General features: G+C 40.5%; 1 protein-coding gene across 1 annotated transcript in view; it reads right to left on the bottom strand.

Moving 5' to 3' along the window:
* LOC126212887 (D-3-phosphoglycerate dehydrogenase) overlaps positions 1 to 13,974 on the bottom strand; it is a 94,560-nt gene that overhangs the window by 2,325 nt on the left and 78,261 nt on the right. Inside the window, exons 6-9 of the mRNA XM_049940386.1 lie at positions 13,650 to 13,756; positions 10,317 to 10,525; positions 5,459 to 5,616; positions 3,450 to 3,671 (exon numbers count right to left, since the gene is read on the bottom strand). Of these exons, the coding sequence (XP_049796343.1) occupies positions 3,450 to 3,671; positions 5,459 to 5,616; positions 10,317 to 10,525; positions 13,650 to 13,756 (696 nt within the window). The remainder of the gene's footprint in view (positions 1 to 3,449; positions 3,672 to 5,458; positions 5,617 to 10,316; positions 10,526 to 13,649; positions 13,757 to 13,974) is intronic.

The following is a 13,974-nucleotide window of genomic DNA, read 5'->3' as shown; positions in this document are numbered from 1 at the left end:
GCACTGCTGCGTGATCTGGATGAGTTCTTGTTGTATACTATGAGTGGACCTCTTGCATCACAGTTACAGCCATACCACAGTCAAAGTGTCCACCCCTACATTTATTCAGATGAGTTTACATTGTATACCATGAGTGAACTTCTCAATGTGGTGATAAAAAGTAATGGAGAACACATTTATCAGCTGTGGTAATGTTATTTACCGAGAATTTCAACATCAAGGAGATATAAAAAAGTATAAAGAGTATAGAAAAGAAGAGTGTAGCAGAATGAGAGGGAGCTGAGCAGAAACATTGAGAGCTTCAGAGGAAGGAAGGAAGAATCACATATTGTATGCATAGAGGGGAAAATTATGAGGAGGATAGATAAATAAAGACATGCACAAATAGAAACTATATAAACTCAGAGAAAGAGAGAGGATGAAAAAGAGCAGAGCAGAAATGAGAAGGAATCTGGGAACTTCAAGCTACAGAAGAATCTTGAAGATTCAGGGATGAGCAATAAAACTGAGGAGGAGCAAAAGTTGATGATGTCAAATCTAAGGACAGTGACAAAATGAGAAGAAAGAGAAAGTCTAATTTGAAGAATAAGGAGATAACAAAGACTGAGGAAAACAATTACAAGAATTAGTAGACAAAAAGGAGAAGACTCAAGAAGGAACAGGTAAGAAACAAAGCAGGAGGAGAAATAGAACTAAAATTAGGAGATATGAAGAATCAGAGAGAGCTCAATAAAAGCAGTATAGGAAGCAGGATCAGAAATTCATGATATGGAGGTACAAGTCAGAGCAGAGTGACCTTGGTGACCTGAACATCATTAACAGTCAGCAGTTTGGTTTTCAAAAGGGAGTTTCAATAGATAACGCAATTTTCTCATTCACAAATGATGTTCTAGAGTCTATAAACAGCAAGAGGCTGCCAATTGGTGTCTCATGCGACCTATCAAAGGCGTTCGACTGTGTAGATCACCAGATACTCTTCAAGAAGGCCTGTCATTATGGAATTACTGGACCTGTAGGGAACTGGTTAAAATCGTACCTCGAAAATAGGAAGCAGAAGATTACTCTAGATGTTTCAGATAGTGTATCACAATATATAGTGGACTCTGAGTGGGGAATTGTGCAGCATGGAGTGCCACAGGGATCAGTGCTTGGGCCCTTGCTGTTCCTCATATATGTTAATGACCTGCCTTTATCCATCAATAAGCAGTGTAAATTTACAATGTTCGCTGATGATACGAGCATTGTGGTGGATAATGTGTCAACTACTGACTTAGAGTCCGAGGTCAATGATATCCTTAAAGAAGTTCTGGGTTGGTTTAGTATTAACTCCCTTTCAATAAACCTGAAAAAAACCAATTTTATCCAGTTCCAGACAACCCACAAAAACCCAAAAGAAATAGTTATCACATAGAATGATCAGATGATAAAGCAAGTGTACTTATCAAAATTCCTAGGCGTATACGTGGACAGTAGGCTGAACTGGGAACATCACGTTCTACAAACACTAAAACGGCTGACGTCGGCAACATTTGCTTTACGAATTTTGTCACGCTTCAATGACATTACCGTCTCAAAGCCAGCTTACTTTGGCTATTTTCATTCGGTCATGTGTTATGGCATCATCTTCTGGGGCAATACACCTGCCGCAAAGAAAATCCTCATAGCACAAAAAAGGGCAATAAGAATCATTTGTGGTGTACCCCCACGAACCTCATGTTGAAATCTTTTTAAACGACTTGAAATACTGACAGCAACATCTCAGTACATATATTCACTGATGTGCTTCATAATAAATAACCCCACTCTGTATGAAATGAATTGCCTACATCATGAACATTACACCAGAAGAAAAGAGGATTTCCACTGTGAGTTAAAGAACTTGACACTTATTCAGAAAGGGGTAAAGTATGCTGGAACGAAAATTTTCAATTCCCTACCCAACAGCATCAAAAGTATAAGGAGTAGTACATCAGTATTTAAACGTAGCTTGAAAAATTATTTACTTGAGACCTCACTTTATTCACTAGAGGAATTCTTTCAGAGAAATAAGTAAAACCCAGATTGGAAAGATGTTTTTAAATTTTTTGACACTGTTTACTGTTAAACTAATGTAATAATGCCCTAATGTAAAAATTCCTGTTTTTCTCATTTCCATTTTTGGGTCACTTTTAAACCCAAAGTGGGAAGTTTTGATTACTGTTCAAGGTTAAAATAGATGCAATAATGCCCTAAATATGAAACTGCTATCTTCACATTTATGTTGACTAGTTTTTAAGCTAATAAGTATGACTTTTGTGCACTGTTATTAATACTATAACAATGTCTTTATTCTTTGTATTTTATTATGTACATTGACACGTTCCACATCTGAGTGACTTGCTCACATGTACAGATCTATGGAACAAGTATATAAATAAATAAATAAATAAAAAGGAGGCAACACGAGGCTGAAGAGAAGTTAGCATGCCAGGGAATGATGAATGAGGCCGATGTAGAACAAAAATGGAGAAAGAAGTGGAATGAAAATAGTAATGTTATAGCAACAAAGAGTCTAGCAGCACTAGAGAGAATATATAAATAAAAAAAGAGGAGTAGCGATACAACCAATGCAACATTTTGATGGAAGAAAAGACAGAGAATAAAGAGATAAAGCGAAGGAGAATGAGAATTTGCTGACATATAAGAAGGAGAGAAAAGAAATCAATAAGTAAACTCAAGTGAAAATACTTATAACTGTGATACAGGTGGCAATGTTTTCACTTGATACTATTTACTGAGTATTTGCTTTTTAATCAGATAAGTGGAAGGCACAGTCTTAAGTTAAATGAGTGCTGAAAAATCTGCAGTTGAGATACCAGAAATATTCAAGTATATAGCTTCTTGCTAGAGATGAACCTTTCTTTCTGTTTGTTTGGACCATTAATGTCAGAAGCATTATAGACAGAAAAGTGGAGGTAATGGACTTGTACCACTATTGAAATAAGCCCTTCATATCAACTGTTTGGTTACTTATATCATGGTTAGAAAATTTCTGTTCACCTCTGAAGCTTTAGTGAGAAGCTGATGGAATCTACAAGCTTTCAGTGAATTCAGGAATGCTACCCATGAATGTCATGTGTTTGAGTTCCCCAGCTGCACACTGCTTTATCTTTTCAGAGATGGCAGTATGGATCAGATTGCCTTGTACAACACATGAAAAATATGGGTAACAGGAAACAAAGTCTACCACATGCTATTCAGTGTTGAACAACTGGTAAGTGGATATAAGAATGCCGATGGAATGATGGAGCAAGAAAAACTGAAAAGTAGTACATTTAAAGGATATGACATAGTAATCTATAAAGGAAGTCCTACTAACGAAAGAATAGTGCAAGGGAGGAGTGAATGGATGTGCAGTTGAATGAAAGTAGACAGTGCACAGTAGAGCAGAGTGAGGGGGGCAGACTCACCAGTGATGGCATGCACCTCCCCGCTGGCCTGCTGGATTTTGACAGTGACTGTGGTGTCGTCTCCCTGGCTGCCAGCAGAGGCCTTCTCGGATGTCACTGTGACACCCATGTCACGCGCCAGTGCTGGGGCGTTGACCAGGTTCAGCCCATTTGGTGTGCGCCCAGACAGCAAACCAGTAACAGCTGCCGTGGCAACGAAGGTCAGCCGCTCACTACCGGGGCCTGCCGACATTACACAATGCTTCACTTACCGCGAGTTCCACATCAGTCAGCATACTAGCTACTTTTTGTTCGTAATTGACTGAAGTAAAGCCAGAAAATAAGTGGCGAGAAATTTGTTGAGGAATTAGAAGAGTAATATACATCCAGATGAAACAATTATTAACTAGCGTGTTACGTAACATCAAGTAAACTTATTTAAACACCCAGTATGGGTGTACATGAAAATTACACATGAAAATTATTTCTGCCAGAGCTAAAGACCTATAGTTTTGCCTTCCTTGTGGCATGACAACAGACCTTTTCTACACATAAATTCCAATGTATGACTTTATTTTCTTAGTGCACCCTACAACCCTGGAGATGAATAATATGAATAGCATGATGCAGTGAATCAGTGATTAATTTCTGCATGCTGTTTATTTCAAACAATAACTTTCATCACAGCCAAACAATATTGCCTTTACATTATGACACAAAGGCTTACATTTCAATATTCAGCCAGTGATTGATGCTAATGTACTCAATAAAAACATTGCTTAAGTTGATGCCACTATAGTAAATGAGTCTCAGCAAATTATGACTGTAGTCCAGTCAGAAAAGGAAGGTTCAAAGGGCTCTCGAAGAAAATGTGGTCAAACAAGAGAACTGAAAACAATTAAGCCAATAAATTAAAAAAATTGAAAATCAAAAAGTCATAGTAAGTATGAGTCACAAGGACAGTGTGGTTGTTCTGATACATGATGACGCTTACATAGGTAAAAAAATCAGATATTTTTCGTGGAAAGTAATACTGTCAATATAGAAAGAGAGCCAAAAAGCAAATTTCAAAGTGAGATAAAAGAAAAGATAGACAACAGTTATTTCTTGTTGATAGAAGAAGAAAAACATAGATTGAAACTAATGAATTTGAAAAGACCTGAACTTTGCTCACAAGCAAAACTAAACAAGCAAAAAAACAGGATTTGGCAAATTGTGAATGACACATTGCACCTTAACTACAAAATCAATAGGAATTGTAACTGAAAACTGAAAGCTGTGTATATATTCAAACAAACAAGTAACATAAGAAGTTGTTACGCATTTGCTAAGGAAGTGAAGGATTTTGTTATACCTATGGAGGTATATATAGCCTCTTTGGAAGTAACCAAAAATGGTGATCAGTGACTGAAAATAATAGTAGTAAAAGTGCCATCATGATTTCAGGCTCTCAATATCACATTATGTCAATTTCTCGGAAAAGCACTATCAACTGTGCAGTATTTGATCATGATGATGTGTCTTGTGTGTCCTTTGCATGTCCATAAACCGTTGTTAACAAGATCCAAGAAGCTGAGAAATAGATGTAATTAAACCTCCACAAGAAGACAGCCATTTCACATGAACTTGCCAAGACTGTTAAGTCCCTCTCCACCCCCCCCCCCCCTTTTAAACCAGCTAACCAAGACTGTAGAAAGCCTATTTAGTATCCATGTGTACTTATGTTAAATTTTTTGTGTTGCCATTGTAACCTGAAGATGAAGTTTGTGCCTCAAAACATGTTATTTCATTAAATAAATTAAGTAAATCAACACATAATTGTGAGTAGTAGTGGTCTCTGAAAAAACGTATTCGTATTTGTGACTCACAGTCGACAAATAGACAATACAGCTTTAAAAATAGTATCATACTTCAGAGTTACATAACATTTTAGAAAATTTGTACAGCAAACGGACAAATCCTCAGTATCACCAAGGTGCTGTCACATCCTGTGAGACGAGACCACCCAGCAGTGGTTGTGACGGTCTTACCAGAGGCTGTGACGTTGATGGCCGTCCCGGGCAGCGAACCCTGGACCAGACGGGCGGCCAGTGAGCCCAGCTCCTTTGCCAGCTGGAGCCAGGGCTGGTTCCCCTCGTCCAGTGATGCAGACAGCGCGGGTGCGTTCACAACACCTGTCAGCTGGAACCTGCACAACAGCAGAAGCAACAAAATCAGGTGGCTGTCAGTGCGGGCCCCCCAAAATATAACAAGGAACTTAGATTGCTGCAGGTTCTCAGCCACTTCTCACAGAGCTAGTAGTATTTGTACTAGAGTGTTTATGTAGCTGACGATTAGCACCTGTCGGGCTGCCAGATAGCGGTGATTCTTAGTGCTGTATTTCAATTGCAGTATCAGATTCTACAAGTCATTTTCTTTTGGATTAAGATCGAGTGATTTAGCGGGTCACTCCAGATGACAGAACACCCTGGGTCTACGTCAAACCAGGAATGTATGCATGCAGCCCTGTCAGTATGGCTGCTGTCGTCTTGGAAGGTGGGGGTGTCTACTACACATTCATCAAGAAGATTTAAAAGAGAGGACAAGCCAGAAATGTTGAAACAAGCATCGTAATTGATGAAACTTCCTGGCAGATTAAAACTGTGTGCCCGACCGAGACTCAAACTCAGGACCTTTGCCTTTCGTGGGCAAGTGCTCTACCATCTGAGCTACTGAAGCACGACTCACGCCCGGTCCTCACAGCTTTACTTCTGCCAGTACCTCGTCTCCTAGCTTCCAAACTTTACAGAAGCTCTCCTGCAGAGTGAAAATCTCTTTCTGGAAACATCCCCCAGGCTGTGGCTAAGCCATGTCTCCGCAGTATACTTTCTTTCAGGAGTGCTAGTTCTGCAAGGTTCGCAGGAGAGCTTCTGTAAAGTTTGGAAGGTAGGAGACGAGATACTGGCAGAAGTAAAGCTGTGAGTACTGGGCGTGAGTCATGCTTCGGTAGCTCAGGTGGTAGAGCACTTGCCCGCGAAAGGCAAAGGTCCCGAGTTCGAGTCTCGGTCGGGCACACAGTTTTAATCTGCCAGGAAGTTTCATATCAGCGCACACTCCGCTGCAGAGTGAAAATCTCATTCTGAAAACATCGTAATTGATGTTCATGGTGTCTCAAATGAGTATTGCCAAGTCATGGTACAAATATCATCCCTATGAGCAGTAATCTCTAATGGTTCAATGGGTTAGTGTGAGTCTTTCTACTGGATGCCACTACAGTGTGACTCTGACTGCCCCAGTTATCCATCTGGGGAAAGGGGGCCTATTGTTTAATGTGGAATCCAGTGGAACGTCACAGCAGTAGCTCTGCCCTGAGTTGCACCTTACATATACTGTGGTTTAAACATTTCACTGGACCATCAGTGTGCTCAACACTTCGCATCATCTGAAAAGAGCCAAAATCGTGACTCCTCGGACTACATCACACATCCCCAGTCGGCTGTTGCCTAGTTTCTGTGTTGATGGCAGATTCAAGTGCCACTGTGCTGTCTCTTTCACTACGTTCACTCACTTGAGGTTTTCTTGCAGTCATAGACAACAGCATTTCCTGTCGGATTTGAAACCATTGACAATGTGTGACACTTGTCTCCCTCCCTGTCAGCTGGGATCCTTCTACGAGCACAGTTTTCGTGGTTTGTTACATGGCTGTGGGTGGTACACCATTCCTTGTAGACACACTGGACACGCCACACTGGTACACCAATAAGTCATGGGCCCATGGGGTGTTAACACTGTAGTGTCACAAACAGCAGTCGAGCCACAGTAACTAGAGTTTCAAAGATGAGAAAAGTGCATCCAAACTTTCTCCCGCCTAGTAAAAGATGATGAATGGACAACTGCTGTGACTTTATTGAAATGAAAATCGCAGACAACCCTTTTTTTGAGAAAATCATCACAGATGATGTGACTTGGTGTCATCAGTACCAGCTGTAAGTAGCCTGTTTGTATGTTGGCGGTGCTATAGACTGCTTTAATATTGCTGACAGCCCTCAGTGCCCTCGCCAAGAGATTCTGTGGTTGGATGGACTAGCAGTTAGCGAGTCGATAGGACAGAGGAGATAGAGAAGATCCAAAGAAGAGCGGCGTGTTTCGTCACAGGGTTATTTGGTAACCGTGATAGCGTTACGGAGATGTTTAGCAAACTCAAGTGGCAGAGTCTGCAAGAGAGGCGCTCTGCATCGCGGGGTAGGTTCCTGTCCAGGTTTCGAGAGGGTGCGTTTCTGGATGAGGTATCGAATATATTGCTTCCCCCTACTTATACCTCCCGAGGAGATCACGAATGTAAAATTAGAGAGATTCGAGTGCGCACGGAGGCTTTCAGACAGTCGTTCTTCCCGCGAACCGTACGCGACTGGAACAGAAAAGGGAGGTAATGACAGTGGCACGTAAAGTGCCCTCCACCACACACCATTGGGTGGCTTGCGGAGTATAAATGTAGATGTAGATGTAGAAAGTGTATGGACATGATATTTTTAGTGGCGACTCTGTGTTGGTAGGATATGCATTGTAAAGTGAGGCGAAATGAAGTGTTTATAAGAAAACACACAAGGAAATGTATGAGAATAGATGTTTGGTTGATATTGTTTGGGCAGTGGAATTATTGACAACTATATACTTATTGGAACTGGATGTCAAATGAATAAGGTAAAATTTTCTAAATACATTGTTTGCTCTTCAATAAAATCTTTCTTTTGCTAACCATACGCCTCCTTGTAGTTAGAGCCTCTAGTAGTCAGAATCTTTTTATGTAGCTAGCTGTAGTTTCGACTTGCTGTAATTGCTGTAGTTTGCATTATGAAGATTTTCTATGAGGTAAGTGACTTTTGAAAAAGAATGGGGTTTGCACTGTCGGGATTTGTGACTGAAATAAGTTTAGGCAATTAACAGAGTTGGAGGTAGTTTCATATTTCTTTAATTTCATGTTTTTTCGATTTGTATTAGTGTTAGGATTTCTTGAAATTCAAAGCCATTGTTTTGTGTTAATTATTGGAAGTCATGTTGTCAATGTATAGTAGTCAGATAATGTTGGGCTTGTATATTGTGGGTAAAAAATGAATAGGTTGTCTTCATCAGGGAAAATTCTGTAGGTCTGTGTTCAATAAAAATAATTAGATAGTTTCACAGCCTAATACAATATGACAAAATGCAGGTGGCTCATCAAGATCGAAAATGTGAATGTGCCCTGCAAGTTGAACAACATCTTGAAATGGGATCTCGGTGGCAGTTTCATGTAGCTGTATGAACATTCTGCATATTGTACTCCTGTGGGGTCTGGGGTATGTAGAACACCTGAAGCATCGAAACAAGCATGTTAATTTGTTTCACTTTTACCACATTTTTATTAAGTCCCTGTCTTGTATATCTGTTTGGTACAAATTTTGTAATTGATTTTAAGTTAACTTTCTGATGAATTAGAGGATTGAAATTTTAAATGTAACTCAGAACTGGATGACAATGCAACATTAAACTGCTTTTGTGTCAGCCTTTTCGGTAGGGATGGGGGTAGGTTTGAAAAAGTTTGGTGATGCCTGACATGTTGGCTGCCCTGCGACAGCAACATGTTGTGTGGGTAGGGTTAGAATATGTTACAGGCGGTATCCGAGACGACAGGCACGGATGAGCAGAGACAGCGGGAAGATAAGATGGATATTTCCTTTTTATTTGTCTGTGTCTTCGGTACAAATTTCGCTTTACAGCTCAGTGCTTGGTGACAAAGCAATATTAAATCGCTTTATCACCTGGTGTGTATTGAAGAATAGTTTGTTTACCACACTCATTTCCCAGTGAGCTAGAGAGGTGAAACTTTCAATATGTGAAACTTACAGTATAGCTCAGAACTGGGTGACTGCTAGATTAACTCATTTTCTTTTCTGGTACATGTCAGAAGCTACTTTGTGTATCTCTGCCCTTTCCCCCTTTTCCTGTTCCAATCACAAATGTTTTGCAGGAAGCAGAATTGCTGGTAAATCTCTGTGCGAGCACAAATCTCTCTTAACTTTTAGTTTCATGGTCTTTTCATGAGATGTACGTAGGAGGAAGCACTACATTTCTTGAGTCAGGTGAGGAGAGACTGAAATAAACCTGAAAATTACCATGTCCCCCTTATTATCTCATCAATACGTTTGAAATCTATTAAAATTTTCAAACACACAAGACTAAAAGCAGAACATAATTATTTAAAGGAAAAAGAATTTTAAATGTACCATCCTTTTAAATTAGATCAGAAAGTTCAAAATAATTTCGCACAGCCTTGTACAGATTCCTAACCCAATACAGATAGTCCTGGAAATTTGTAATTGTGAACTTTTTAAAAAGTACTTGTAAGATTTAAAACAATAACTACGGACACTTGCAGTATGCATAATTCATGTCCTTACTGGTATGTAGTGTATCTGTAGCTAAGTTTTCCCTTTAAATTTTACAAGTATTTTCATAGCCTTCATTTAAATAATTATTTAGTAATTCAATCACAAAACTTTTTGGACTGATGATTAGGCATATCCGTACATGACAGTTTGTTTCTGCCATTGTGTGGTCTGTCAATGGTGGCTCACATTACTTCACTAATCCCACACAAATATGCACCACCTCATTGTCTTCACTCAAGTCAGCAGTGAATGGTCCCATGATGACACAGTGCCAGTTATACACCTCTTACAGCAATCCAAACCAACCACAGTGACTACTGTACTGTCTCGTGAGCTTGCGTCTGCCATATCAGAGGCCCCAGCAGTTTGTGCAGCTGTAAGTCACAGCTAGTTTGGAGGACCCCCGAGGTTCTACTGGAGGGTCGCGATGTCAGTCCACTCGGGTGTATCGAGAGGTGAGGCAGGCAGACGTGCTGCGACTCACCTGGCCCTCTGTGCGGCGGGCACGGTGGCGGAGAGTGCCACCAGTTGCTCGGCCGCCTCCCTGGCGACCCGCCGCTGTGCCTCGGCGGTGCTGGCGCCCAGGTGGGGCGTGGCCACCACCTGCGGGTGACGCACCAGCTCCAGCAGCCAATCGGAGCGCGGCGGCTCCTCTGTCAGCACGTCCAGTGCAGCACCACCGCAGCGGCCGTCCTGGAAAACGGCATCACATTATTAGGCACCCAGCAAGAAGTGTTACTATATGCAGTGCTTCCACAAACAGGTAGATATAATAGATACGTCAATTAGAGTTAGGTTTCAGAATGGAAGAAAGACCTGAGAAAAACTGAGACATATTCATACAATTCATCAACCTATAAAATCTGATGGCAATGTGAAATGGTGCAAGACATTCAATAGACAATACGCATAAGAACTGAGAGGGAACAATAAGAGTGGAAGTGGCAGAATGAAGTGATCAGACTACAAAGGGTATAAGACTATGTTGTAGTTTTTCCGTCTACTTTTCAACTTATACATCAGAGATGACTGAAATAAAAGAAACGTGCAGGAGGGGATAAAAATTCTGGGTAAAGGTTTTGTCGATGATAATATTCGGTGAGAACACTGCTAGCATCAGGAAAAGGCGGAAGAATTACAGACTTGCAGAAGGAAATAAAGAGCCTAATGAATATATACTATGGATTGAGAGTAAACTGAGGAAAGATGAAGTAGCAGAGTACCACAAATGTAATTAACATCAAAATTGGGAATCCAAAAGTGGAAAATGGAAAAGGCGAAAGAATTCTATTACCTAGGAAGCAAATACACGACATACCCAGCAAAGACGACATAAAAAGCAGACTAGCACACTAATGCTGCAGTTAATTCAACAAATACTTATGATATTTTTAAGGCTTTAATGAAAATTGTGACACTGAGCACTTAGCTGTACAGCTCCGACAAGTTCGAAAACTGGCTTCTCGTCTGGGATGGCTTGCATAATTTTGGTATGGACTGTACTTAAGGCAATTCTCTGCAGCAGTTTATAGCGAAATCTAAGGAAATAACGCGTCCAACTGTGAAAAGGCTGCCAAAAAATAACGCGTCCAACTGTGAAAAGGCTGCCAAATCTTGGCTGGGTGAATGACAGTCACTAATACCCTGCAGCACACTGTAAATGCCTGAATCTGTCCGCGTGTATTTTCAAGGGCAACATAACTACTCAATCTTTTATTCATAGAAAAAGCATCCTGGAGTGTCGCATGCCAACTCCTCTTTAATTTCCTCAACTGGAATATTTACAGTAGAATTAACTCTTCCAGTGACATTGCTGCTCATCGTTATACACTCCTATAAAATTTGAAGTATGATAGGTGCTCGACGTCCATTTGAGGCGAGTTTATTGGAGACAGAATACAAGCCCACACTGGAAAGCAAATCAGCCCTTTCATTTTCCGTGGACACATGGAAACCACAGGGAACAATGGACAAAGATGTGAACCCCCATTCCTACTGAAGGTGAGTCCTGTGACGTAGAGGCAGAGGTTCAGTCACAGGCCACCCGAGATCTTCCCACAGAGCTGGACGTGACACTACTCTAGTCCTGTTGTGGAAGATGTGAGGGGAGAATGAGCACTGGTCACGTGTTTTTCGCTTCACAGAGCGACCACAAGTACAACTCACATAATTGGCAACCAAAATGTTACCGTTTGAGTAAGTTGCTGCAGCCTGTGTGTAACCCAGCATGACTCCATTGCTAATATATAAGCACTGACGTGAAGGCAAGGGGTTGGAGTGGCCTCCGAACAGAAGCTTTTTCCATCGCTCATTATATATTTTCATTGTTTCTTTTACTCACCTATAAGCCCCAATCTCTCTACTTATATCTGTGCATCACCCTACATTTCTCTCTATATTTCTATCATTTTGTCTGTAGAGTGAAAGATGAAGGTTGTTGTTGTTGTGGTCTTCAGTCCTGAAACTGGTTTGATGCAGCTCTCCACACTATCCTGTGCAAGCTTCTTCATCTCCCAATACGTACTGCAACCTACATCCTTCTGAATCTGCTTAGTGTATTCATCTCTTGGTCTCCCTCTACGATTTTTACCCTCCACACTGCCCTCCAATGCTAAATTGGTGATCCCTTGATGCCTCAGAACATGTCCTACCAACCGATCCCTTCTTTTTGTCAAGTTGTGCCACAAACTCCTCTTCTCCCCAATCCTATTCAATACCTCATTAGTTATGTGATCTACCCATCTAATCTTCAGCATTCTTCTGTAGCACCACATTTCAAAAGCTTCTATTCTCTTCTTGTCCAAACTATTTATCGTCCATGTTTCACTTCCATACATGGCTACACTCCATACAAGGTATATCACTATATTTCTTTTTTTACTCTGTCTGTCTGTTGCTCTCTGATTCTACCTCATTTTCTATATCACTGAACAATTCCATCTTTATCTCTGTCTCTGTACTGCACCATATCTCTGTGTTTCACTTCATTTCTATTTATGTATCACTCTACATTTCCATCATTCACCCAATCTCCAAGTGCCCATCTCTCAGTATCTTTCAGTTACACTTCAGTTCTACCTGTGCATCTCTCTCCTTTTTATTTTTCCCTCCGTCTCTCTGTGAGTATCGCTCAGTATTTCAATTTTTCTCTTTATCTCTATCGGTGTATCAGTCTTTCATGCTATTCTACTGGTGCATTGTTTAAGATTTCTAAATGTTGCTGCACACTGCTCCATATTTTGTATGTTTCTCTCTATAACTCTCTTTATATTTAGACAGGTTTTTATCTTTCACTATATAATTGCATATTTCTTTATATTTTTATCACCCAATGTATCTTTCTCTCAACCTGTATCTATGTATCTCAATATATTTCTGTTTTTCTCTTCATTTCTATATACATATCCCTCCATATTGCCGGCTGCTGTGGACGAGCGGTTCTAGGTGCTTCAGTGCGGAACCATTCTGCTGCTACGGTCACAGGTTCCAATCCTGCCTCAGGCATGGACGTGCGTGATGTCCTTAGGTTAGTTAGGTTTAAGTAGTTCTTAGGGAACTGATGACCTCAGATGTTAAGTCCCATAGTGATTAAAGTCATTTGAACCCTCTATATTTCTATCTTTCCTCTATCTTTGTATACTCTGTATGTGTGCCATATGCATTCATTGAGATAATACAAGTGACCAAACTCTCTAATTTCAATAAACAGACTATACCAGGTGAGAAAAAGTAGAAAGACAGACTTTCACCACATATGTTCTGAGCTGCATTCTGCAGCTGCCATTGAGTCGGATATGAGTGGATGTATGCTACTTACATTTAGAGCCACCAGCAGTGCCTTCTCATCGATGATCCCTCCTCTTGCGACATTGACGATGCGGACACCACGTTTGCATTTGCTGAGCACTTCATCATTAATCAGATCTGTAACATGCAAGCATCAAAGAATGTTACTTCAGCAACATAATGTGTAGTGTTTGATGAACAAATTATACTTACAATGACCAGTTACGCATCCCATATGAAATGTAATCCTTATATCATCTTAATGTTTTAACTATTCTGAAATTCCATAGTAAGACAGGTTATTTCGCTTCGAGAGGCCACAACAGAACATTAGAAATGTAAATATTTTTTGGCAG

This window comes from Schistocerca nitens, chromosome 11, assembly GCF_023898315.1.
Source record: "Schistocerca nitens isolate TAMUIC-IGC-003100 chromosome 11, iqSchNite1.1, whole genome shotgun sequence".
Classification (NCBI taxonomy): domain Eukaryota; kingdom Metazoa; phylum Arthropoda; class Insecta; order Orthoptera; family Acrididae; genus Schistocerca; species Schistocerca nitens.
Note: the sequence above shows the minus strand (reverse complement) of the source record. Positions and strands in the feature narration are given on the sequence as shown.